Below are 26973 nucleotides of genomic sequence, written 5' to 3' on the forward strand. Positions count from 1 at the left end.
AAAGACACGCCTCCTCCACCTAACTCGCCCAACTCGCAGAAGCTCAGAGCGCTGGTTCCTGCTCTGTCCTCGAGGGCACCGGATCCCCACCCTCGGGCTAACAGATCCGCCCTCCCGGCTGTCCAGCAACTGAGCTCCCGGCGCTCCGCACCCAATCACAGCCCGGCCCCGCCTGCAACCCGCCCAGTGCCGGGTCCCTGGGTTTGGATCCACCCCTATTGCCTTTGCTCCGCGTGGCCACGCCTGCAGCCGAGGCCCGAGCCTGGGCTGCGCCTCATTCCCCCTTCGCCCCGCCCTCAAGCCAATCACCAGCCTCGAATCTCCTCTGGCCCCGCCTCCAGACCCGCCCCGGCCCAGTCCCGGGCTTGGTTAGCCCAGGCCCCACCCCCGGCCCGCCCCGCCGTCGGTGCGCGGCGGTCGGGAAGGCGCCTCCTGCAGACGCTCTGAACTGCCGACCCGAGAGCTTCCCGCAGAGGGCTGGTAGTGGGAGCGGAGCGGGTCGGGCGGGGCCGGGCGGGGCCGAGCCGGGCCGTGGGCCGTGTGGGGGCCGGGCGGCGGCCGGGCCGGCGGACGGCGGGATGGGCTGCACAGTGAGCGCCGAGGACAAGGCGGCGGCCGAGCGCTCTAAGATGATCGACAAGAACCTGCGGGAGGACGGAGAGAAGGCGGCGCGGGAGGTGAAGTTGCTGCTGTTGGGTGAGGCCGCGTCCCGCACTGGGATCCTTAATTCCCAGCTCGAATCCCCAGACAAGGACTTTGACCTCTCATACTAGGGCTTCGAACTCCCAGACTCGGGCTGTCTGGGACCCCACACCTGGGCCAGGACCAGGGTTGAAAACTCTAGGTTGGGCTAGACCTTCGATCCTGCCCAGACTCTAGACCAGATCCCTATCTCATCCCAGACCCCAGACCTCCAAATCCAGTCAACAGTGCCCCAACACCCGCGGTCCAGTGCCCTGCTTGGCCATCCCCCCTTACTAACCAGCTTCACAGAACTTCAGAGACCCCGCCATCCTTCCTTACACTTTACCCAAACCCCCAGGATGCCCGCCACTTGTTCCCCAACCCTCAGGCTCCACTTGTTTTCCTCATCTGCGCCTTTTATTCCTGTTGGGCATGAGCATCCCGCGGAGCCCCTGCCAGGCCCCCTACCCACTCCCTCCTTCTCCCTCTGTGCCCCATCCCTAGTCTGGAATCTGTGTCTTCCACCTGTGCGTTCTGACCCAAGGAACCTCTCGAATGGGAAACTGCTCTTGAGCCCGCTCTCCAACTGGAACCCCTTCAGCGAGCCCTGCTCCCTGCTTCCTGCCCTCCACATCCTTCTCTGCAAGCATCACTCCCGAAACCTTCTGCTGATCCTCCACTAAGTCCTCTTACACTCTGGCCTTCCCCAATCCTTCCACCTCTCCTGCACCAAGTGGGCTGGGCTAGGATGAGGGAGCCCCGGATTGGAGAGGGCCTAGGCTGCCTTACGAAGAACCCCCACGGGGCTGGACTGAGGCTCCACTGGTCAAGCTGTGGGAGGGGGCCAGGCCTCAGGCTTCCCAGGGAGGCTCTGCGGGCTCTATGTTTTCCAGTTTCGAAGGCCAGTCTGGGAAGTAGGAGAGAGTGTGGAGGAGTTAGGGTTGTGGTCGCCTCCAAGGCCAGGAAAGATGGTGGCTGCTAGAGGGGTGGGGGGAAGTGGAAGTGGTGAGATAGCCGACATATTGCTGCCCCTGCGGGTGAGCCCAAGAGATCTGCTAGTAGGTGCTGGGCTGCCCACACCCCTTCTGGGCTGCAAGGCCTGGGATGTAGCCACTGAGAGTTCGGGGGCTTGTTGGATCTTGGGACCCTGTGAAGGGGGATGGTGGACTAGCTGAATGAGGAGTTGAGGGGCCAGCTAGGGGTGGGCCAGGGTGCTTCTGAGCATCCCAGCTGGCCTTTTGCAAAGACAGTGGGCCTACTGGCTGTCCCCATCCAACCTCCCACTGGAAGTAGGGGTGGTGCCCAGTGGCAGTCTGATTTTGATTTGGGGGTTTTAGAGTCGGGGGAGGGAGGCCCTTGCAACAGCACAGCACCGTTGTAGGCTGAGTACTGCCTGGGGGGGTGTGGCCCCTCAGCTTCAGAACTGTCATGGGGCTCCCAGGCTGTGAAAAGCAAGGCTTTTCGTGCTGGGCCTGTGGCCGAGGAACAGCATGTATGTTCATTATGGGCCCATCTGTTGACTGTCCCTGCGGACCTAGCCTCCGGGGCACAGCCTCGGAGGTTTCAAAATGGCATCCGCTTCGCTGCTGCCTCAGGGAGGAAGAGAAGGGGCGGGAAGGGGCGGCGGCCCAGCCTCCTGGGCTGCTTTGCGTTGGGCGCTTGCCTCTTCCTGTCTCTGCTGTGAGTGCGGCAGCGGCAGTGAGTGGGTGTCGACGCGGCGGAATGCCCATCGCTGCTACTGCTGCTGCTGCCCGATGGGCCTGGGGAGGGCACTTCCGGTACCGCTGCCTCCCAGTGCCCAGCCAGGAGTCTCTAGCCAGCCTCTCCCTAGGCTGATTGCAGCTACTGTGGTGACTGAAGAAATGCAAGACTGTACCATAGAGCTGGGGGAACGTAGGGCTTCTGGCTAGTTTTGTGTCCCGACACTAGAAGGGTCCCCGATCCCACCAGACTTGCTCCTTGGAGCCCAGCTCAGCTTTTGGGCTAAGTCAAGTGAGACCCGGCAACTCCTCCCACACTGGGCTGGCAGCAGCCAGGGAGGCAGGGTCTGGCTTAGCACCTTCTAGCCTGGGGAGTTCACCCTGGGGTCCTGGCCTTCTGGCCTTTGCTTACTCTGTGAAATGGGCTTCCTGGGTTTGGGCCAAAGGAGTATCCCAGCTCAGGGTGGGGAGAACAAGAGCCTCCTGGTGGTTCTTGTTGGGGATGTGGGTTGGGAGTTAAGACCCTGCAGTGTGCTGCAAAGGGCTCTGACTAAGCTCTGCCCGATATTGACGACCCAATCTGCCATGGCTGCCTGGGGAGGGATCCTGGCTTGAGCCATGCCTTTCCCATTCAGGTGCAAGGTGGTGATGGGAGCCCAGCTGTGGCAAGTTTAGAGTTCTGGGCGCCTGTCCCATGTAGCGGGAGACTTTGTCCAGGCAACGGGACTCAGGTTGGGCAACTGCCAGCCTTCCCTCCCAGCCAGAACCACGCCTGCTGCCCCGCCTGCACACCGCCTCCCTCCATCCTGGGTAGCTCTGCCAGCAGGCGGGCACAGTTCTTGTCACCAGGGTAGAGGCTGATGTGGTACACACAGGCAAGAGAGTATTTCCTGGCAGCTTGGTAGGGGGAGCAGATACCAGTCCTGCGCTAGGGATGCTCACCACTCCTACCCAGCTCAGTGTGATTGACCAGCTAGGCCCAGGTGGAATCTGGGCACTTAAGGGAAAGGAAGCCAGAGTGTGTGTGAGCGGGGAGAGTCTCTGATTTGGGATGGGCTTGTGTGGACGGCTTCACAGAAAAAGGAGACAGTGTCCACCACTGGCTCCATAAAGGCTTCAGAATGTAAACAGAGCAGTTCTTTCTTGCCCCTGGAACTTTGCGGAACTGTTGTTCCCTACTTGATTGTTCTTTAAAACTTTACTCCCGGATCACCTCCCAGGATCCTTCCTGGACATCCTCCTTCAACCAAGGTGAAACATCTGGCTCCCAGCGCTGTTGTTTCCCCTCTCAGATGCCTGGAGACTGTAGGGCAGGGCTAAGTCCTCTTCATTTCTGTGCCCAGCATGGAGCCTGGCATCTACTGGGTGCTTCTCATCTGTTTGTTGAATGAAGGAAGTATCCTCTGAACCTGATTTTGGGTAGATGGAGGAGTAAACTGAGTGGCAGTTTGCGTACTGTGGGCAGGTGGCAAGGGCCCACAGGCCCACCACAGGGTTGGTGACCAGCACTGAGGGGACCCTGAGAAAAGTTCTTCAGGCTGTTTCTTCCCAGCCCCGCCACAGGCTATGCTGGCACCTAAGAGACAGTTCTTACCCCACCCAGTGCGGAACTCCTGCTGAGCAGTGGCTTTGGATTCTTCCTTCCAACTCAGGTGCGCTGCTAGAGGGCTGCTGTCTCTGACACTCCAGTAGCCACAGTTGAGCTTGAGCTGGCTGGTATAGCTAGGGCTGCCCTGCAGCCCTGGGGCTCAGACCAGAGTAATGCTGTGAGGGTCCTGGTACTGGCCAGCGCAGAGACTGCACATAGCAAGGGCTCAATGAAGTTTACCAAGAGAAGAAAGGGGGTTTTGTGACCTCTCTCCTGTCTGTGTCTCTTGCAAAGGACTGGCATACTGTAGATGCCTAATGATTGTATATGGACAGAATGAAGTGATTGAACATGTCCATGAACAGGGCAGAGCTCCTGGGAGAGGGGTAAGTATAATCCTGGGGCAGCCACTGGAGCCTGGTCTAGCTGGAGATAGATGGGAAGGGCTGGCCTGAGATTCTGGCTGGCTGGGTAATGGGTTAGACTCTAGTGGTGCCTGTGAAGGTGGGGGGGGCTTCCTGGAGGAGGTGTCTGCTGGGCAGCTGTGAAGGATGAACACCATTTGCCGGGGCTAGGCACTGGGGGGCAGAGGGACCAACTTGACAAGAGCACTGCAGCGGGAATACAAGACTTGGCCTGTATTCCCAAGAGCTTGGGTGGGTGTTTCCTGGCCTGGGGGAAAAGGGCCACCCTCCCTGGACCAGCCCATGGGGTAATCCAGACCTGAGTTCGAATCCCAGTTCCACCTATGGCACTGGCTGAGAAACTCAGCATCAGGTGAAGCCCTGGCAGGAGTCCTGCTCTCCACTCATAACCTGGGGGCAGAGTGCCTCCCTGCAGCCACAGGTGTTACAGGGACAGTCCACCAAAGCCTGGAGGTATGAAAAGTGGGTGAGGAAGGCCAGGCGCAGTGGCTCACGCCTATAATCCCAGCACTTTGGGAGGTTGAGGCAGGCAGATCACCTGAGGTCAGGAGTTCAAGACCAGCCTGGCCAACATGATGAAACCCCATCTCTACTAAAAATACAAAAAAATTAGCCAGGTATGGTGGTGTGAGCCTGTAACCCCAGCTACTCGGGAGGCATGAGAATCGCTTGAACCTAGGAAGTGAAGGTTACAGTGGGCCGAGATGGTGCCACTGCACTCCAGCCTGGGGGACAGAGCCAGACTCTGTCTCAAAAACAAAAAACAAAAAACAACAAAGAAAGGAAGAAAGGAAAGAAAGAAAAAAATGGATGAGGGACCCACTGCTGAGAGTGTGGTGAGAAGGAGTCTCCCATCCTAGAGGCTGCCTGGCCCTGGTTTGCGGCCCTGGGGAACCCCCTCCTCTGGCCTCAGGCAGCTGTTCACAGCAAGTGGGGAGCCCAAGGCATGCAGATAGTTGGTGCCAGCAGGAGTGACAGACTGCCCTGGGGACCTTCGACCTCTGGGGGTCTAGGTTTGGAGATGTGGCAGGGCCCTGGGTGCCAGGTGGCCAGTACCCACCCAGGCTGGCCTCCAGCCCCTACATTCTACCCCAGCCCTCTCCTTCACTGCTGGAGCTCATTAGCACTTGAATGGGGGGCGGGGCGGCTTGGGCCTCTGAGTCTCTTCTTCCCACCCCTCCCCCAGGCTTGGCGGGGCTTTGTCTGCAGGAGCAGGCAGGGATGGAGCTCCCACACCAAGGAGTGAACAGGGGTCCAAGCCATAGCTGACCACCTCTGCCTGCATCCTGCCCAGTTCTGCTAGGTTCAGCCCCTGCCTGTCACGCCAGTGTCAGCACAGCCAACATGAGGTCATACCTCTAGGGTAGGAGTGAGACTAGGTCCTTCAAGGGATACCTCTGAGCTGAGAGACTAGGTGAATCAGGGCAGCTGGAGCTAAGCTGGGAACATCCCAAACAGAGTGGGGGAGGGGAACCCCAGATGAGGGCAGAGCAGGTGTGAGGACAGAGGGAATGAGCTGCGCTGCTGTGGCTGGAGGTGGAAGTCAAGCCAGTTGCGGGACATGGGCTTCCATGCCAGAAGCCCTGAGGCAGCATCACCACCCACTATGCGTTGGAGCCTAGGCTGCCAGGTGGGGCCTGGGGATGGTCCAGGACCTCTTTGGCCCTGGGCAGCTTGTCAGGGGTTGGCCCTGGGTGGCCTGAGAGGTAGGGTCACTGAGTGGCATCACTGATGTCCCAGGCCCTTGAACATCTGTTTGCCTAGCAAGTGGCAGCAGGTAGTGCTGAAGGTGGGGTGTGGTCAGATCCCAGCAAGGTCCATAGGCCTCCAGAACTGCAGGGGTGGGGCAGTAGGTGCACTTGGGGCTACTGGGGCCACAGGCAGACACACAGGTCCTGTATACTCTGCCCTTGATCTCAGTTCTTGGTCCCTGGCTGTGTCTCCTCAGTCTGTCTCTAAAAGCCAGCCATTCACTTGGCGGGAACAGGATGGAGGAAGCTTTGTCCACCCAAGCTCTGAGCCACTGAGGAACCAGGGACTCCCCCCACCCCACCCACAGCAGAGGAGGAGACTGTCACCCCAGAGCCTGAGTGCGGCCTCTCCTGCATCCCGTTGTGCTGTGGGGGAAGGCAGGACTGGGCAGATGGGGGCAAGGTACAGGCCAGGGAATAGTCTCATCTTCCCAGCATCTCAGGCCAGGAGTCTTGTCCTAGGAGTTCAGCGAGGAGGGGGAAGGGGTCAGCAGGTTCTGGCCAGGCCACTGGTGATGCACCCAGCCTAAGAGTGCTCTGCAAGGTGCTTTGGGGAAGGCAAAGGATTGGGCCCTTTGATGGTGTCCCTGGTACCTGATGCTCTCAGGCAGCCCTTCCCTCAGCTACAGGTGCAGGGTGGGGCCCCATCTGCCCAGCCCCACCCGGCCCTTCTAGCCTGAAGCTCTTGTTCTTACTAAACCCCAACCCCACCCTCACCCTGATGTTACTTCTTGGGGCTGTGGCTGCTCTTGGTGGCTGGGGAGGAAGAATCTTTCTGGAATAACCAAACATTTGCTGGGCTGGTTCTTCTGTGTCGGCCTCTGTGCATATTTACAAGGCTTGAAAGGCAGCACCACACCAGTCTGAGCAAAGGCCTAAAGGTGGGGTCATCTCAGCCTTGTTGGGAGAAGATATCCTTATGGCTTGGAGGAATCTGGGGGCTCCAAGGCTGCTGATAGCCTCAAGATATGCAAAGGAGGTGTTGGTAGCACCTATTGTGTGTGCCCCAGGCGGGAAGGAGGAGGTAGTGAAGTCTGCACGACTTGGCAGGGCAGGGCTGGGCATCTCGGGGAAGTGGTGTCCACACCAGAGGAAAAGGAGGAAGCAGCTGGGGGAGGAGGAGCCCAAAAGAGGAAGAGGCCAGAGGGCTGCCTGGTGCTAGGGTGGGGGTGAGAGCCCAAGGGCCCCCAGGGCTTTGCCAACTGGAAGGGTCTAGGAGGTGAACACCTGCCCAGGCTTATCTGTGCACTCCTGTGGGCCATTCTAGTGGCGGTCACTGAGTTGGAGCAAGTCCAGGTAGTTGTCCCCAGCAACCGTCAGGCCCAGGATCCCAGAGAAGGTGGTGCCTCCGAGAAGGATTCTAGGCCCCTTCTTTGGCCACAGGAAGTTGTGGCTGGGAGAGGGACGCTGGCGGGAGGGCTAGCAGGAAGGCAGAGGGCCGCTCTTAGATTCCCGAGCGGCCATTGCTCTCCAAAGCCGGAAGGCCAGCCACAGGCTGAGATGAATGCCTGGAAATGCAGCAGCAGCCCCGAGATGAGCTCACTCTGGATTTCCCCTGCTGGGGGCGGACAAAGGAGCCCTTGCCTCAGCCTAAGGATTCTCCCCTGACAGCACCCACTCACTGGGTCTAGGGCTGCATTCACTGGGCCTATTTCCCCTCAGGTGATAACCACAGCTGTCTCTGATTGAGCCTTGACTGTTGTGTGGAGCTGAATTGTTCATTATCTTGTCATATTTAATCCTGTGAGGCTGCGACTGACATTACACCCATTTCACTGATGGGCAAACTGAAGCTCAGGGATTTTACGCACTTACACAAGAAACAGAGACGCCAGGACATGACCCATGTGGTGGCCAAGCGCTTGCCTCCAACTGCCATGGACCCTTGGGAGTCTGTGCTGGCTGGAAGTAACGGATCAGGCAGGACAGCAGGCAGACAGTGTGGGTGCATGTGTGTGCTGCATGTGCCTATGGTCCCTGGCTCGCGGGCCTCAATTCCTCTTTTAGGAGACAGAAAGGAAGCTGTCTGACCTGGAAGGTGGGACCGAAGACTGTGTATGAATCTTTCTACAGCCATGTGGTCATGGGGGAACCCCCCGCTTTTTTTTCTTTTTGAGAGGGAGTCTCACTTTGTCGCCCAGGCTGGAGTGCAGTGGCATGATCTCCGCTCACTGCAACCTCCGCCTCCTGGGTTCAAGCGATTCTCCTGCCTCAGCCTCCTGAGTAGCTGAGACTACAGGCACACGCCACCACACCCAGCTAATTTTTGTATTTGTAGTAGAGATGGGATTTCACCATGTTGGTCAGGCTGGTATCGAACTCCTGACCTTAAGTGATTCGTCTGCCTCAGCCTCCCAGAGTGCTGGGATTACAGGTGTGAGCCACCGTGCCCGGCCACAGCTGCACCTTTTGACTTCCCGCTTTTCCTCCTCCGTATCCCCTCACAGTGATGCTCAAGTTATAGCTGGCAACTTAGGACTTCATTCTTTCCCTAATATTATGCTTGTTCTCCCACAAGCCCCAGTCTTAGACTGAGACCAAGCCTGGGGAAGGTTCAGAAGCTATTGAAGTGCATGATGAGGGCCCCTGAGACTGGGAATTGTCCAGAGGAGTGAAAGGAAAGCATGTTCCTTAGGGCTCCACCGTGAGCACAGGCTCAGTGCTGGATGCATGTGTGATGCTGTGTGGCGGCGGAATGTGGCCATGGTGTCGGCTGATGACTGCATGATAGTTGATGAGGCTGGTTCCTCTTGCTCCTTGATCTCTGAATCTCAGTGTTGTGGCCTAGTGAGGCCTTGCCCTCTCCTGTAGGGGTTCCTAGGGGTTTTGCTGTGTTGCCAGGTCAGGCCTTAAGGGGCTGAGGGGGCTGAGGGGGCTGAGGGAGGCTTAGGAGAGCCAGAGCAGAAGCGTCCAAGCCTCTCTGGGCCATGAGTGAGGCCATGCACAGAGTAGAGACCTGTGCATCCTCATGGCCACCGAAGACTCTGGGTCCCAGAGGGTCCAATTCCTTACCGTGAGACCTCAGACTGGCCTCTTCCCTCTCTGTGTCCAGTACTAGAACCTGTGATGCTGTGATTCTTTTTTTTTTTTTTTTTTTTTTTTGAGACGGAGTCTCGCTCTGTCACCCAGGCTGGAGTGCAGTGGCCGCATCTCAGCTCACTGCAAGCTCCGCCTCCCGGGTTCACGCCATTCTCCTGCCTCAGCCTCCCGAGTAGCTGGGACTACAGGCGCCTGCCACCTCGCCCGGCTAAGTTTTTTTTGTATTTTTAGTAGAGACGGGGTTTCACTGTGTTAGCCAGGATGGTCTCGATCTCCTGACCTTGTGATCCGCCCGTCTCGGCCTCCCAAAGTGCTGGGATTACAGGCTTGAGCCACCGCGCCCGGCCCCTATGATGCTGTGATTCTTTTGTTGTTTTCTTTTTTTTTTGAGACTGGGTTTCGCTCTTGTTGCCCAGGCTAGAGTACGATGATGAGATATGGGCTCACTGCAACCTCCATCTCCCAGGTTCAAGTGATTCTCCTGCCTCAGCCTCCAGAGTAGCTGGGATTATAGACATGTGCCACCACACCTGGCTAATTTTGTATTTTTAGTAGAGATGGGGTTTCTCCATGTTGGTCAGGCTGGTCTCTAACTCCTGACCTCAGGTGATCCGCCTACCTCAGCCTCCCAAAGTGCTGGGATTACAGGCGTGAGCCACTGCACCCCGCCAATGCTGTGGTTCTTAGCATGGTCTCCTGGCCTCTGGACACAAGGACAGCTGCTGGTTTGGGTTGGGCCCTGAGGCAGTTTGAGGTGACTTTGAAGATCTGAGGGATGCTACTCAGGGCAGGCCTTGGGTTTGGCACCCTTCCTCAAGGGGTGCATTTCATAGATGAGGTCTAGGCTCCCGTTATCTTTCCCAGAGTCCACCGCTGTGAGTCAGAAGGGAAGAGAGGTCATTCAGGTGCCTTGGGAACAGCGGAGGGATGCCTGAAATGAAGAGGCCTCCGGGGAGACGGTGCCAAATGGCCCAGCTCCGCATGATCTGGGTCTTGTCCAGCACCTCCTGGCTCCTGCAGAGAGCAGTACCTGGGGCCTGAGGGGCCAACGATGAACAGGTCTGGAGCCTCCTTTACATCAGGCCCGCCTTCCTCACCCGGTGCCTGAGTTTCCCTCTGCAGTGGAAAGGGCTCCACTGAGGGAGACACACCTTGCCCCAGAAAGCCTTTCCCATGTGTGGGCAGGACCTCAGGCTTCAGTTTCCCTAACACAGAGATCTCTGACTTGGCAGTAGCAAGCCAGAACCCGGTTGGTAGTGCTCCCCTTATGGGCACTGTGAACCCCTGGAAGCCGCTGGAGGCAGCCGAGTTCCAGAGACTGGCGGGAGGGAGGTGTGGAGTCCGCTGGTCTGTTCAGGCATCCGTTATAGGGCCATGCCACACACACGGGTGGGGGTGTTGCCGGTCCCTTTCAAGACCTCGAGTCCCTGTCTCCCAGTGCCGGACCGGGGCTGAGCCTCCTCGGAGGGAATGAGGGGGGCCAGAGAGCAACACCTGGAGGAAGGAAGAGACGCCAGGGGCGGGGCTCAGAGGGCCTTTGTCTGGCCGGGCCTCTGCCCCTCCCTCCCGTTGCCATGGTTTCTGTGTGTGCGGAGTCTGCAGGCTGGGGGCTTCCCAGGGACGGGCTGGTGGGTGGGGCACCTTCCCCAGCCTCCCCTGGCTGTGGCTGGTTTTCTGAAACAAAACGCTCCCCAGTGTTTCCCAGCCCCCACCTCCTTCCATAGTGTCTCTGGCTGCCGGGCGCCCCCTGGTGGTGGCGGGACCTGGGTCCCTAGGACTGCAGGGGACGAGGGGGTGCGCGGGATCTGAGAACCACAGGCTGAGCTGGAGATGTGGCGCCTTCCTGGGATGACAGTAGGAGGTGGTGTCCGGGCTGCCTTTGTGGTGGGCTCAGGGCTACCCCCACCTGCCCCACCATGTCCCACTGGGATAGGCTGGGGAGTTGTGGCAGTGTGGGCGGGCCTGGTGCTGTGGGTTTGAGCTGGGCCGCTGCCCAAGTCTACCCTGTGGTCCCAACCGCTGCTGCTTCTGAGAATCTCTGCCCTCGGGCCTGCCACGTCAGCTGGCTGCTCTCCCTGGCCCCACGTGTTTCCACCAGTATGGGGGTTCTCTCCAGGGAGGTCTTCTGCCCGGCTTTCTGGGTGTGTGGAGCCAGTGAGCAATGTCAGCAGTGAGGCTCCTGGGCAGGAAGGAGGCCCCAGCTGTGTAGGAGTGCCCGGTTATACGGAAGGGAAGTGACGACACAGAGCGGAAAGCCAGCAGAGGAGCCAGTAGCTCTGACTCCTGTTCCAGGTTATGCTGAGTCCCAGCAGGGAACCACCAGAGCTCTGAATCAGCCTGTTAGCTGCTGTCCATTGCTCTTCATCTGCTCTTTATCTGAAAGCCTTCAGAAGCTGTCCTTCAAATGAGATGACCACAGCAGTCTTCTCTGCAGGTTGCAGGAAATAAGAGGTTTGGGGAAATCTGTACTCTTTCAAAAGGTAGAAAAATAGTGATAACTTTTACCTGCATGCTCACCATGTGCCCCACACTGTGAGAAGAGCTTTGCATTTAATCCTTACCCATCTCTCAGAAGGAGACAGTGTTGTCCCATTTCACAGATGAAGTGCCAGAGAAAGGGCAGGAAAGGAGCTGAAGCTCTTGGGGATCTCAGGAAGCATTAGAGTGGACATCCGGGCTGTGGCAAGTCTGGACCTCCTTCTGGGAGAGGATCTGAAAATGGGAGGTGGGCTGGCTGGCCACTTGAGGCTTGACAGCTCTGCCCAGAGGAAACTGAAGCCAGAAAGGACAGCAGCAAGTCCCAGCCTCCCAGCAGATCAAAGCCTATTAAGGAGTTAGAGGGTCCAAGATGAACAGATGCTGTGACTTGAATGCTGGGGCCTGGAATAAGCATCAAGCGACCAGACCTGTGGGCCTGTCTCTCCTGCTGCAGGGGCCCTGCTGGTCTTGTTGGCGCAGGTGGAGTGGTACTGTCTCCCTTCTCTCATCGGTTCCCCCCCCCCACCGGGGGTCAGCACTCCCAAAGTGGAAGCAGATGTTCTAATGCAGAGCAGCTGCCACCACCCAGCACATCACTGCGATTACTGCCCACCTGCTGTGGGCCCAGCAGCTGTGTCACAGGGCAAAGGCTGCAGAGGTTTCTTCCTTGGTGGGAAGAGGTGTGACTCAGTGGGGATATCAAGGCCACCCCAGGAAACCTCTGCAGGCCTCTCTGGTCTTACCCAGCTGGGGATAGAGCACTTGGTGGAGCCCTCTGCGGGCAGGAGGGGCTGACTCATGCCACCTTCTATTGCCTCAGTTCGCCTACCCAGCATCTTTGCAGAAATCTGGACTCAGGCTGGACACGGTGGCTCACTCCTGTAATCCCAGCATTTTGGGAGGCCGAAGCAGGTGGATCACTTGAGGTCAGGAGTTCGAGACCAGCCCGGCCAACATGGTGAAACCCTGTCTCTACTAGAAATACAAAAATTAACCAGGCGTGGTGGCACATGCCTGTAGTCCCAGTTACTGGGGAAGCTGTGGCAGGAGAATTGCTTGAACCAGGAGGCAGAGGTTGAACTGGGAGGCAAAGGTTGCAGTGAGCCGAGATCGTGCTATTGCACTCCAGCCTGGGCGACGGAATGAGACTCTTGTTTCAAAAAAAAAAAAAGAAAAACCTGGACTCAGCCACTCCTCTGAGAGGCAGGTGGGAGGGGAGCTGGATGCGTGCAAAACTCACAGATAAGCCTCATGCCATCTTATCTGGTAGGGGATATCCATCAGGTCCTGATGGAAAGAGGACCCAGCCAGAGATGTGGAGAGTGAGGCTACTGCCTCAGCTGCCAGAGCACTTAGCCTGTGGGCTGCCCAAGAGCTCTTCACCCCACCCATTCCATCCAGATGCCATATTCCACCCACCTCTGCTCCTGGCCCCCTTCTTTGCTGGAGCTGCTCCTGGGCTGTGCCCCTGCCTCTGTCCCGTTGTTCCCCCTGCTTCCTGCCTGACTGCCAGCACCACGCCCTTGTCCTGCCACTCACTACTTCCCGCCTGAGTCACAGCTGCTGGAAAGACAAAGAGACCAGCCTGAGTCTAGGGATAGAGGCTCCATGACCTTGATTTGCTTACCTGTCAAGTGGAGGTCTTTTTCAGTGACCCCTGCTAGGGGTAGAGAATGTTCTCTTAACATTTAAGAGGCCTTAGGAGGGGAAACAAACTCGAGGGGGACAGGGAAGTGGGCCCTCTCAGGGCTGGGGCAGGGAGCAGATATCCTGGCTCCTAGCATGACTGGCTCTGTGCTGCCTACCTCATGTCTACCAGGTCTAGCTGCTGCTAGGAAAATCAGATGCAAAGCAAGTTTGTACCCTCATCACTGCCCCTCGGCAGGGTCACAAAGCGGCCCACATCACCTACTAAGAGTGTTCAAAGGGCCAGACCCCCTCTTCACTCCCAGTGGCCAGATAGGGAAACTAATGCCTCAAGTGGGCAGGAGTCCTGAAGTCACACAAGAGGGGGCAGCTTTCACCCTAGACCTCAGGTCCCCCATCCCCTGGGTAGCTTCCCTGCTGAGTCTCGGCTTGCCTCATTGGGGACTGCATGGAGACTCATGACTTGGCATCCTTGGCCTCTGCTCCTTCAGTTCCCCCCATCCTGGCTGTGACTGGCTCCTGGTTCTTCCTCCTGCTCTGGAGGAGCCAGTGGGGAGGATAGTCAGGTGGCTACTGCTGCCTTCCCTGCCCCAGTGGGTGCTTTGAGCCCCAGGGGGATGGGCCTTGGTGATGGGGCATCACTGTGAGGCTTTCCTGGGACCTTTCCCTGTGTCCCCATTGGCAGGCGGAGGAGTGTTAGTATGGAGATCCTGGCTGCCCCTCTGCCATGCACAGCCCAATGGGGAGGGAGTGGTGCTAGTATATACTCTGGTATACACCCCAGTGAAGATAGTGGGCCTGGCACCTGTAGTGCCCAGGGGCTAAAGCAATAGAGGGGATTGCTGCCCCAGCCTGCCCAGGGCCTGCACATTTGTATGTCCACAAGGTTGTGCAACCATCACTGCTATCTAATTCCAGAATATAATCACCACCCTCAAAAAGAAACCTCTTACCCAACTAGCTGTCACTCCCCATCTCCCCACATCCCCTCCCCTCATCCTGGAAAGCAGGCCTGGGACAGTCAGAAGCTCAGTGATTGCAGACACCTGGTGGCATTTGTGAGGAGGGCTCAGGCCCTTCCCCTCAGGGTGGTCTCTGGCGTAGGGGGCTGAAGGTGGGCAGGGGCCTTGGCACAGCCTGCCACCATATCCCAATGCCTGCTGCTGCTTGTTGAGCGCTGTGCACATGGCCCAGAGTCTGCCTGGGGAGACAGGGAGTGAACCCAGTGCCAGGTGGACTGTGTGGCTCCGCTGCAGTACCAGGTACTCAGGACAGTTCTAGGAGGGACTGCATGGTGGACAAATGCGCTCCCTGCAGAGGGGACTCTAACCTGTGACTTCAGCCTCCCTGGACCTCAGTTCCTTCATTGGTTAGAGCGGGGTGAGAATGGAACCCACCTCCCAGGATTGCTGTGGAGGTGGCAGTTGGTGGGTGTCATTGATGTAGAACAGCATCCGGCACATGGTGGGCGCTGTTTTCATATAGCTTTGCTGTCAATATTGCCGATGTTATTGTTACTGCTTGTGTTTGTTTGTGTGTTAGCACCTTCATTCTTCTGAGGTAGTTTTGACCAGCCCCGAGGGATACTGGTAAGGTTGGCCTGAGTCCCCAAGTTTGACCTCTGCACAGACCGCACTGCCCACCCAGCTAAGCTGTACAGAGGAACAGACGTGCCACAGTGATCAGAACTGAAACACTGTGAATGGGGCATGGGGCACATATTCCCAGCAAAGAGAACAGCATGAGCAGGGTGCTGGAGGTGGCTACAGGTAGTACCTGGCAGCTGCAGGTCTGACTGGCAGTGATGGAGCAGGAGCAGAGGGGTCTGGGAAGAACAGCAGGGCCCAGCTGGGGGCCATTCGACCTGGAGCTCAAGACAGCCAGCAGCAAGGGAGCAAGGTCAAGGTGAGGCCTTGCCTCCACTCCCTCTGGCCCCTAGCCAGGGAGTTGGGTGGCCCTCCTGGTCCTTCTTCACACAGACTCCCTGGGTAATACAGGCTCCTGGGCTGCACTCCTCAAGATCTGGCTGTTATCTGGGATGGGACCTGGGAGTTTGCTTTTTTTTTTTTTTTTTTTTTTTTTTTAAGACCAAGTTTCGCTCTTGTTGCCGAGGCTGGAGTGCAATGGCATGATCTCAACTCACTGCAATCTCCACCTCCCAGGTTCAAGCGATTCTTCTGCCTCATCCTCCCGAGCCTCTGGGATTACAGGCACCCGCCACCATGCCCAGCTAGTTTTTGTTATTTTTAGTAGAGATGGGGTTTTGACATGTTGGCCAGGCTGGTTTCGAACTACTGACTTCAGGTGATCCACCTGCCTCGGCCTCCCAAAGTGCTGAGATTACAGGCGTGAGCCACCGCGCCGGTGGAATCTGCTCTTTTAAACACCTCCCCAGGGCATTGTCCTGCAGGGTCTTAGCCACATTTTGAGAATGGCAGGGTGGACCTGGCATCATGGGTTCCCTCCACCCTCTTGCCCTTCTGAGTCCTGGCTACATTATCTTAGATCAATATTTTATTTTTCTGAGCCTCAATGTCCTTGTCTGTAGAATGGGAACAGAAACAATATCTTCTGTGACTAACACGAGAGAATGCAGCAAATCTCAGTACCAGCTAAGGAGAAATATGGGCCAGGGGTGTACCAGGCCAGGGAAAAGCTTGAGTCAGTATGGGCGTGTGTGGGTGTGGGTGTGTGAAATACATCGCAGGTCTCCCAGATTCATGAGTCAGTACGTTTCTGTGTTAAACTGTAGGTCTCCCAGATTCTAGCCTTCTAGCCTCCATCTGCTCAGGGCAGACCTGGGTGCCGTGAGCAGAGGGCGGGGCATTGGGCCACGTCCAGAAAGCTGAAGTGTGACGCTGTGCTCCTGCTTAGGGCCCTGATTGCTAAGGCTCAGAGTGTGGGGAGAAGAAGGGCTGCTACCCTGTTGGATGGAGTATGCAGGGTATCTTCCTGCCAGCTCTGCCCAGGGTACCATATTGGCATGCACCAGCTGCACAGGTTGGTGAGCCTATGTATGTGAGAACAGGTTGACTCCTTCAGGTCTGGCCAAGTCTCCAGCCAAGACCCCTGAACTCAACCAGGACAATGGGGAGCCATGGTGGGCAGCAGAGCTTGTGGGAGGCAAAGGCCTGCAGAGAGTCTGCCATGGGGCACAGGTGCTCTAGGTTACCTTGACCACTGTGGCCCTGCCAGCTGCATTCCTGATAGCTCAACTGCCCACCAGGCCCAGCTGCCTCCATCTCACGGTGCAGCTGGTAGGATGGTTAGTTCTGCCTCCTGGGCTACAGGTGTCTGGGCATTTGTTCTGTGCCTGTGGAGCCCCTCTGGGCCTGCCCCCTGACCACCTGTGCCCTCTGTTCCAGGTGCTGGGGAGTCAGGGAAGAGCACCATCGTCAAGCAGATGAAGTAAGTGCTGTATCCCAGAGGCAGTGCCCAAACTCCAGCTTCCCCTCTTCATCCTCTGGGCCTGTACTGCCCCCGACTACAGGCCCAGCCAGTCTTAGCCAGGCCCAGAACCTTCTCAGAGGCAGTCACTTATCCTCAGGTCCCAGTGGGTCAGGGGCAGTTTTTTCTTCTCTGAAGCAGGTCCCAGCAGCCCCAGGCAGCTGTGGGAACTCCCAGTGCCCTGGGGACACTAACCTTCCTGGTCCCTGGCTATCAGGATCATCCACGAGGATGGCTACTCCGAGGAGGAATGCCGGCAGTACCGGGCGGTTGTTTACAGCAACACCATCCAGTCCATCATGGCCATTGTCAAAGCCATGGGCAACCTGCAGATCGACTTTGCCGACCCCTCCAGAGCGGTATGTGCCCTCCGCCCCACCCTCTCCCACCTCCCAAAAGGTTTCAGGGTGGCTGGGTGTGGTGGCTTATGCCTGTAATCCCAGCACTTTGGGAGGCTGAGGCAGGTGGATCACCTGAGGTCAGGAGTTCAAGACCAGCCTGGCCAACATGGTGAAACCCCATCTCTGCCGAAAATACAAAAATTAGCCGAGCATGGTGGCACGTGCCTGTAGTCCCAGCTACTTGGGAGGCTGAAGCAGGAGAATCGCTTGAACCCAGAAAGTGGAGGATGCAGTGAGCCAAGACCGCCCCACTGCATTCTAGACTTGGTGACAGAGCTAGACTCCATTGCAGAAAAAAGAAAAAAAAAAGGTTTTAGGGCAAGTCTCATCCTAGGGAATCCAAGAATACCCTAGCCTGGGCCCCATTCCAGAGGTTTCCCTGCCTCTGGCAGGGTGGGGGTATATTCCTTCAACTGCCTGACCACCCGCCGCTGTGCCCAGGACGACGCCAGGCAGCTATTTGCACTGTCCTGCACCGCTGAGGAGCAAGGCGTGCTCCCCGATGACCTGTCCGGCGTCATCCGGAGGCTCTGGGCTGACCATGGTGTGCAGGCCTGCTTTGGCCGCTCAAGGGAATACCAGCTCAACGACTCAGCCGCCTAGTGAGTGCTCTGAGGGGCTGGGCTGGGCAGGGCAGGGGCTGGGGGAGGACTAAAGGCTGGACTGGAGGGCCTGAGAACCCCCAGAAGGACACTGCTGGTCTTTGCTCATGAAACTGAAGACCGTTAACCAAGGCCTTGGTGTTTTTTGGTTTGGGGGGTAGGTGGGTGACACGTTATTGAACGACCAGGAGGAATGACAGGCAGGTGGCTTATACAGTACATCTCTTCCAGTTGAGTCTGATCTGTCTTGACATACAGTCTTCTAAAGAACATTTGCAGCCGGGCGCGGTGGCTCACACCTGTAATCCCAGCACTTTGGGAGGCCGAGGTGGGCGGATCATGAGGTCAGGAGATCGAGACCATCCTGGCTAACATGGTGAAACCCCGTCTCTACTAAAAGTACAAAAAATTAGCTGGGCGTGGTTGCGGGCGCCTGTAGTTCCAGCTACTTGGGAGGCTGAGGCAGGAGAATGGCATGAACCCAGGAGGCGGAGCTTGCAGTGAGTGGAGATCATGCCACTGCACTCCAATCTAGGCAACAGAGTGAGATTCCATCTCAAAAAAACAAAAAGAAGGCTGGGCGCGGTGGCTCATGCCTGTAATCCCAGCACTTTGGGAGGCCAAGGCGGGTGGATCACGAGGTCAGGAGATCGAGACCATCCTGGCAAACACGGTGAAACCCCGTCTCTACTAAAAATACAAGAAAAAAAAAAATTAGCGGGGCGTGGTGGTGGACGCCTGTAGTCCCAGCTTCTCGGGAGGCTGAGGCAGGAGAATGGCGTGAACCCGGGAGGCGGAGCTTGCAGTGAGCCAAGATAGTGCCACTGCACTCCAACCTGGGTGACAGAGCGAGACTCCATCTCAAAAAAAAAAAAAAAAAATTTGCTGCCACCTGTTCTGTGCCAGGCCCTGTGCAAGGCTTCAAGGACACAGTGATGAGTGGAGCAAAGTCCCCATGCAGTGACAATTTAGGATGTTAGTGAAAAGGTTGAGGTGGGGTTGACCCAGAGGCAGGATTGCTGAGCTCTGAAGGAGAGTCAACCAGGGGAGGAGTGGATGAGGGGATTCCAGGCAGGGGCATAGCATGTGCAGCATCCTCGGGGTGGTGGAGAGCTGGCTGTGCTTGAACATAGGCTGTGGAGGCTGGCTGGTGGGGGCCACAGGGGAAGAAGTTATCTGGGAGGTGACAGGTGTGTGTGTAGGTCGGAGCCCCTGGACCTCACCTCTGACCCTCGCTGGCTCTGGGCTGAACCCAGGACTCAGCTGAGGAATTACAAGGGGTCCCAGGAATCCCAGAGGCATGACAGGTCTGCACCCTTTCCACAGTTCTGAACTCCTTTGCTGTGGTATCTGTCATGTACTTGGACTGGTGGAGGGTGCTGAGGAACCCACGGGGAACAGGACAGACAGGCTGATAGCCATTGAGGATGGCTGCAGGGGACATCCACAGGCTTTGGATGGTGTCACCAGATAGGCTGCTGTCCCTGTTCTCTAGTCTTCCCCGATCTCTGCTTAAGCCAATCCCCTCTGTCTGGAACACCCTTTTGCTCCTATTGTTAATCCAATCCTGAGCCCACCCAGAGGGTGGATTTCAGCAAGGGTAGGTGGGAGGAGGAGGGTCCTGAGCCCTGTGCCAGCCACATGAACAGCCTCCTCCTACCCTCCTTACATGGCCTGAATGATCTTGTGAATACGTACCCCCTACAGGAGCTATGCAGTCACAGTTAAATACTGTGGGGGCCCCAGGCCTCACCACTGCCCCTCCCTGAGATCTCTGGCCCAGCCACCAGCGAGCTTGGCGCTCAGAGCAGCAGGGACCTTGGTGCCCATGATACTCAAAGGGAGCAGGGATAGAGCCAGCTCCAGGCCACCTCCCGCTTCTCCATCATTCTCTTTCTTCATTCTCCAGACATTAGGCACCCACTGTGTGCCCAGCACAGTTTTGGGAGTGAACACAGGCTCTGCTCTCCCAGGCAGGTTTATGCCTTGACAGTTCCCCCCAGGGATGAGTTGCGGATTGGAACACCACAGGAAGCAGGGCTCCTCCAGCCCCTCATCACAGCAACCCTCCAAGATTGCAGTGAGGCAGGGGGTCCCTGGGGTGAACCCACCTGTTGGGGAAAAGGGAGAGGCTGGTGTGGAATGCACCATGGTGCCTCCACATTGAGGGCTCTGTCAGTAGGGGGCGGTGCGTGGTATGCGGGTCACAGCACATGTGTCATGGTTCCCCATGGCCCTTCCTGTTTTTCTGTTTTGTCCCTGCTACTCTGAGATCATTTCCCTCTGGCCTGGTTTGGCCTGGTTGCTGGTGGGAGCCAAGGGCCGGCCCCAGCAGCCTTGCCCCAGGAATGAGAAGTCGGCTCTGGGCAGCAGCCTGGAGGCCTCGGACCAGCCTCCAGGGCATGGCAGGGATATTGAGGCAGGCAGCAGAGGTAGGACCCTGCAGGGGTAGCCTTGATACTAATTAAGGGAACCTGGTAATGAGGAGCCCCTGGGACCCTGGCCAAGCAGGTGTCTGTGCCCTCCCCCTGAGGAGCCCAGATTTCATTGGGTACTGGGCAAAGAGTCCACTGGGCCTGGCAGGCCCTAACCTGTCCAGCACCACATTGAGGGACCGCACCAGGCTGCTCTGCGGCTAGTGCCGTAATTGTGCCCATTAGCATCCTGAATCCTTCACTGAAGGACTAATTTGCCTCCTCCCACCCTCTTTGCCTATAGCCCCAACATCCTGGATCCTGTCCGAGGCAGGCCTGGCTCAGACCCTGAGTACTAGATCTTCACTGGCTAGCTGTCCACAGAGCTGCACCTCCTCCCATTCCCATTCTACAGGTGGGAGGCCGGGGGCTCTGAGTTCAGGTTTCTTCATTTGAGCAATGAGGTAATGCAGGCAGGGGTTAAAGAAGCAAGGGCTGTGCCTAGGCTGGGCACGGTGGCTCACGCCTATAATCCCAGCACTTTGGGAGGCTGAGGTGGGTGGATCACCTGAGGTCGAGAGATCAAGACCATTCTGGTCAACATGGTGAAACCCCATCTCCACTAAAAATACAAAAATTAGCTGGGCTTGGTGGCTTGCGCCTGTAGTCCCAGCTACTCAGGAGGCTGAGGCAGGAGAATCGCTTGAACCTGGAAGGCGGAGGTTGCAGTGAGCCAAGGTCAGGCCACTGTACTCCAGCCTGGCAACAAAGTGACACTCTGTCTCAGAAAACAAAAAAAAAAAAGAAAGAAAAAGGGAAAAAAGCAAGGGCTATGCCTGAGAAATGGCATGGGAGGAAAGGGGCCTCTTCCAGCTGGCCCAGGGTCCAGGTAAGGTGGCCCCATGTTGGCCCCCACTGACCCTCCCACCCCCCACCCCCAGCTACCTGAACGACCTGGAGCGCATTGCACAGAGTGACTACATCCCCACGCAGCAAGATGTGTTACGGACCCGCGTAAAGACCACGGGGATCGTGGAGACACACTTCACCTTCAAGGACCTACACTTCAAGTGAGCGAGCATATAAACAGGTGGGAGGGGCAGGACCTGCCAGCCTTTGGGGTAGCAGAGGCAGGGGCTGGTCCAGGATCCCCCAGCCCCACTGAGGTTTTGCGAGGCTCACATGTTCTGGGCCAGCACATCCTCACCACCTGGTGAACCAGCAGTCAGGATCCATGCCACCTCTGCCAACTGCTCACAGCCTCTGCTGCTCCTGCCTGATGTGGCTGCAGCCTGTCTGCTGTCCAAGCCCCAGGCCCAGAACCAGGGGTGAGGTGGGCAAGTGTGGATGATTCCAGATGTCAGCCAACCTGGGAAATGGGGCAGAAAGCCTCCCCCAGCGCTCCCTTCCTGGAGCTAAAGTGATCCTATATCTGCAGGATGTTTGATGTGGGTGGTCAGCGGTCTGAGCGGAAGAAGTGGATCCACTGCTTTGAGGGCGTCACAGCCATCATCTTCTGCGTAGCCTTGAGCGCCTACGACTTGGTGCTAGCTGAGGACGAGGAGATGGTGAGAGGCTGAGAGAATGCTGCGGGTGGAGGCAGCGGGCTTGGGGAGTGGTGGCTAGTGTTGACCTCGATATTCTGCCCCTAGAACCGCATGCATGAGAGCATGAAGCTATTCGACAGCATCTGCAACAACAAGTGGTTCACAGACACGTCCATCATCCTCTTCCTCAACAAGAAGGACCTGTTCGAGGAGAAGATCACACACAGTCCCCTGACCATCTGCTTCCCTGAGTACACAGGTGTGGGGACTGTGGGGACAGGGCCTCCAGAGAGTTGCTGTTTGTCCCCAGTAGCCCCTGGTGACCAGGTGGCCCTCAGGCGCCCCCCACTGGACAGAAGTGTAGCCTTGGAACATTTGCAAGGGCTGGTGCCTCACTTAGGCTTGTATAGTTATGTGTGCACATGTGGAGCCCTTAACACACTCAAGCATGTACCCCTGAACATGTGCACCTGGGCATCCTCCTTCACACAGTAGGGTACCCCTTTGCACATCTGGCATATATGGGCAGCCACACACATTGTCATATTGTGCACATGTGTGCACAGGTTGTATGCCTGGCCATCCACACGCACAGACCCTTGCTGCACATGTAGGATGGGGCTTGCCTGCCGCATATGCAGCACAAGTCTTCACCATTTTCTCTTCCCCAGGGGCCAACAAGTATGATGAGGCAGCCAGCTACATCCAGAGTAAGTTTGAGGACCTGAATAAGCGCAAAGACACCAAGGAGATCTACACGCACTTCACGTGCGCCACCGACACCAAGAACGTGCAGTTCGTGTTTGACGCCGTCACCGACGTCATCATCAAGAACAACCTGAAGGACTGCGGCCTCTTCTGAGGGGCAGCGGGGCCTGGCGGGATGGTGAGCCAGAGGGGCTGTGGCAGGGAGCTGGGGAAGAACTAAGCGGGCCTGGAGCCCCAGCAGGGGGTTCTGGGGGTGGGTAGGGGCTTGAACCTGGAGGGGGAGGGGCAATAGGTGACCAGGGGACAAGGGAGGAGGAGGCACAGGGTGTGAATCAGGAGGTCAAGTGAGTGGGGTGCAGGGCATGGAGGAGGTCATACAAGCAGGCCTGGCCCAGTGGTCCAGACAGAAGGGCCTGGCCTTGCCCTGGGACAGAACCAGAGGCCATTCTGATGTTCCCTGGAGAAATCTCACCTCCTCACCCACCAGGCCATTGGCCCAGCCTGGGCCAGTGGAGCCCAGCCCTCCTGCCCACTACCACCAGCTCTGTGCACACCTCCAGCTCTTGCCCTCCAACCTGTCTGAGCTTCCTGGGCTTAGGCTGGCCCCACTGGCCCTGGTGGAGGTGGGGATGACTCTCCCAGTGCCACAGACTCCCCTCCCCCATGTAACCCAGCAACAGAAACTGGCTCCTGGGCGGCAACTGTGTCCCTGGTAACAAATGGGTAGGAAAAATGGAGAAGGGTCATTGTCTAGGGAGGTGGGAGAGAGGCGCGGCCTGGCTGCTTCCCGATCCATGCTCTGCTTTTCCCCCACCTCCAGGGCCACCGCCAACTCTGTACCCCCCAACCCTTGAAGAAGATGGGGGCAAGAAGACCACGCTCCCCGCCTGTTCCCCGGCCGCTTTTCTCCTCTTTCCTCTCTTTGTTCTCAGCTCCCCCTGTCCCTCAGCTCCAGATGTAGGGGAGGGGTTGCCACGGGCCTCCTTGTTTGAAGCCTGCCCTTGTCTGAGGTGCTGGTAATGGCCATGGTACCCCCTTTCTGGGCATCTGTTCTGGTTTTTAACCATTGTCTTGTTCTGTGATGGGGGGAGGGGGGCACATGCTGAGTCTCCCAAGGCTATGTCCGGAGGGGCGCCTGCTTCTCCAGCCTGGACCCCCAGCTTTGCCCAACACCAGCCCCTGCCCCAGCCCAAGTCCAAATGTTTACAGGGAGCCTCCTGCCCAGTCCCCTACCCCCCAGCCGCTCGGAGGCCCCAAAGGAAAAAGCACAAGAAGCGTGAGACACCACCATTCCTGGAGACCACAGTCCACCTACTCATTCTCGTAGCTTTTTAAAAAAAATATGAAAGTAAAGGAAAAAAAAAAAACTGCAAATCTAGAAAACTTTTTAGAGAAAAACTATTTAAAACTGTCAGATCCTGACCAGCAACCCCTCCAGCCCCCTTTCAAGTGACTCCGTGCCTTGAGTGTGTCTGCGTGTTTACACCCATCCCTCTGCTGGCCGCCCCTGTGCGAGCCGCAACCCTGCCCTGCCCTCCACAGAATTGGGTTCCAAGGGCTGTTCCAGACAACTGCCAACGTCACTGAGGGCCCTGCCCCAGCGGCCCTGGGCCCAGGCTCCATTAACCTAAAATGTAGCTCCCTAGCGCTAACCTAGGAACCGCCGCTGCCTGCTGGGGGGCCACACCCCTCATTCCCTTGTCCCAGGCCCGGGGCCTTCAGCGTTGAACACTTCCTTGCTTTTTTCACATGTTTTATGGAATTGTTCACCTGGTTTGAAATAATAAAATGTAGAAAGAAAAAAAATACCGAGAACTGATGGGTATTCTCTCCCAGGGGCAGAGGCCCCGGCTAAGGTGTGCCAAGGTGATGGTGGTCTTAACCTCAGTCCTCAACCTGGGGCAGGGCCCTGACTCAGCTTTCCGGGCCGTCCTGGAGCCCGAAGCTCTGGGCTTCATTTCTCCCACCTGGACTAGGCAGCATACATGTGGGGGCCGTGTGTCCCCGCCTTCCCAGCACTCTGCAGCTTTGGGTCTCGGGCAGCTGGACTGGCTTCTAAGGAAACTGTTGTAAGGTGCTCTTCCACACCGGGAGCAGGAGGGGTGTCCGGCACGTCTGTAACGTGGAAGGAGAAAGTGACTTACGACTTAGGTACCAAAGCCCGGAGAGTGTGCGTTGCCATGTCCACACAGCCAGGTGGGCTGGATGCAGTCCAGGCTTGACTAAACCGAAGGCCATTAGGGGCCTTGAGACATATTCTGAAATGTCCCTGCCCCAGAGGGCCCCCGTCAAACCTAAAGGGTAGTGACAGACAGGCCCCGTATTACCATGTGATGGTTGCCACAGGCTGGGCCTGGGGGGCTGCAGATCATTGAAGATGGAAAGCTCCCTGAGGCTGTGGGAAGGGCCCGCGCGTTGCTGGGGAAGGGAACTGCAGATGACAAGGCTGGTGATGCTTGTGGGGCGGGCCCTGAGTGCCATCGAGGCGCCTAGACCTTCTCCTATGGGCAGCAGGGACAGCCGTGGCCTGAACGTGTCGGGGCGGGCTGGGGGAAAAGCCGGCCTCCACAGGGTGGGGCTCCGAGGTTAACGCCTCCGCCTCCGGCCGCCAGGGGGCGCCGCCGCCCGCGTTCGGCCCTGTCTGGCTGGTCACGGAGGCTGACGTCAGCGGGTCCCGCGGAGGCCGCTGGACACAAAGGCAGCTTTGTGAGGAGGCGACGGCTCCGCGGCCACCCCGAGACAGAGCTGCTTGGGCAGGGGGCGGGCCGGGGTCGGCGCCGCGGAGGCGGGGAGGGAGGGAGGGAGGGAGGGTTGAGCCACAGCCCTGGGACCCCGCCCCCGCACACCTGCCAGTGCCCCGTACCTTCGGCCCCGGGCACTGGCAGGAGATGAGAGGCTGCTGCCGCCCGGTCGGAAGGACATCGGCGCCCCCCAGGCCCGGTCCCCACCCCTGCCTGCGAGGGCCAACGACACGGAGAATAGGATCCCGCGCCCAACCCAGGTCCTCCGCCTTCTTTCAGAGGCCCAGGCCTGGACCCCGCTGAGCCGCAGATGTGCGAGCAGGAGCATCAGAGCCCTGATGCCCGCCCAGCAGGAAGCGGGCGGAAGATGGTTCCTTCCTTCTGTCCTGAGGGGGAACCCTGCACAGAGGGACCATTGAGGGACTGGCATTGTCTGCCTAACTCACCCAGTGCCTCCCTCCCTGGGTGGGCCATGCGGGGCCCTGGCAGGATCGACCTGGTGCTGTCTTGGCAGTGGGTCTGGGTGGGATCCTGGGGGCAGGGCTTCCCTGAGTGCAGACAGCTAGGCCTCCACCTGCCCTGGCCTCCCACCCAGGCTCAGATTTCCAGGGCATAAGGCTCTATTGTCCCAGCACTGGTGGAGGCGGCCTGTCAATTCAGCCTTGTGTTTGGTGGTTGGGAAATTCCCAGCTATAGGGGGCTGCAGGCAAGAACGGGCTGCCCAGGTGTCCTGCATCCCAACTGAAGGGACTCCATGAGGTTGGCTCCTGGGCATCCCCTGCTGCCTGGAGCTGTCCCAGACTGGACCTCAGCCATTCATCAACCCTCAGGAGCAGTTGGGTGAGGAGCACCAGAAATTCAATGCTCGCTGGCCCTGAATCCCCAGAGCCCTCCCAGCCTAAGAAGCCCCATCTTTCTGTCTCCACTCATGGGCAGCTGCAGCTGTGAGGCCCAGGATCCTTAGCAGGACATGCAGAGCTGGGCAGGGACCCAGGCTCATGCTCCCAGCGTGGGGGGGGGTTGTCTCCAGCCTGTGGAGACTGCCATGAAGCTGATCTGCCTCCCAGAGGGCCTGGCCCGTTTGAAATAATTGCTCTGGCTACTGATGTGGTGGGAACTTTGGTATTTTTACCCATTTGTGGGGTGGGGGAGCAGCTGGGAAGAGAGAGGCAAGCTTTCAGAGTCAGGCCTGAGAGAGGAGAGTAGAGGGACATTCTGTGAGGAGGAGCCAGTCAGGCTGCCTCTCAGTAGTTCCCCAGGCCTAGACACCCCTCGTCCCATCCCCTGTCCCAGCAGATAGGTGCAGACCCGGATGCCAGTTGCAGAAGGGGGAAAGGGCCCTCTCCAGGGTTACAGCAGGGATCACTGAGGCTGCAGGAGCTGCCAAGGCCTGGAAGAAGTCCCATGTTCCAGGGAGCCCCATGGCTTCTGATGTCAGGAAAACTTAGTTGTCTCAGTTCCCCAGAATCATTTCACCCCACCCCACCCAAACTGAGTGCCAAACCAGTTGGGTGGAGAATACAAGCCCTGACTCTAGCTGCCTGGTCAGTGGCATGGCCAGCCAAGTCCTAACGACCCTGGGAGTCAGGGAGGAGGCAAGGATAAGACTACAGCATTGTTTGGCTGAGTTCTGGGTCTGGCCCCACTCCCCAAAACTGACCCCAATCTCTGGGTCTGCTGCCCTAAAAAGAGACCCTGGGGCTGGGCGTGGTGGCTCACACCTGTAATCCTAGCACTTTGGGAGGCCAAGGCGGGCAGATCACCTGAGGTCAGGAGTTCAAGACCAGCCTGGTCAACATGG

At 57.9% G+C, this 26973-nt stretch overlaps 1 protein-coding gene across 2 annotated transcripts; it reads left to right on the forward strand.

The window, feature by feature from the left end:
• Positions 1–190: 190 nt before the first annotated feature.
• GNAI2 (G protein subunit alpha i2) lies at positions 191–24237 on the forward strand. 2 transcript variants are annotated; one of them, XM_050780960.1, is made up of 9 exons: positions 191–696; positions 16678–16720; positions 16977–17118; positions 17602–17762; positions 21118–21246; positions 21615–21744; positions 21829–21982; positions 22395–22609; positions 23252–24237. In XM_050780960.1, the coding sequence occupies exons 1-8, from the start codon at positions 579–581 to the stop codon at positions 22583–22585; spliced, it is 1068 nt and encodes a 355-aa protein (XP_050636917.1). In that variant the 5' UTR covers positions 191–578; the 3' UTR covers positions 22586–22609; positions 23252–24237. The 2 variants fall into 2 exon arrangements, with proteins under 2 accessions (XP_050636917.1, XP_050636918.1); XM_050780961.1 differs by lacking the exon at positions 191–696 and adding an exon at positions 11620–11638.
• The last annotated feature ends 2736 nt before the right edge of the window (positions 24238–26973 follow it).

Source organism: Macaca thibetana, chromosome 2 (genome assembly GCF_024542745.1).
Source record: "Macaca thibetana thibetana isolate TM-01 chromosome 2, ASM2454274v1, whole genome shotgun sequence".
In the NCBI taxonomy this organism is placed as follows: Eukaryota; Metazoa; Chordata; class Mammalia; order Primates; family Cercopithecidae; genus Macaca; species Macaca thibetana.

What these genes read in the sequence shown, in the direction of transcription:
- GNAI2 (XM_050780960.1), top strand. Translation starts at nt 579, where the DNA reads ATGGGCTGCACAGTGAGCGCCGAGGACAAGGCGGCGGCCGAGCGCTCT. An exon ending in ACCATCGTCAAGCAGATGAA is followed by an intron (nt 16,721 to 16,976) that starts GTAAGTGCTGTA and finishes CCTGGCTATCAG; the next exon opens with GATCATCCACGAGGATGGCT. An exon ending in CTGCTTCCCTGAGTACACAG is followed by an intron (nt 21,983 to 22,394) that starts GTGTGGGGACTG and finishes TCTCTTCCCCAG; the next exon opens with GGGCCAACAAGTATGATGAG.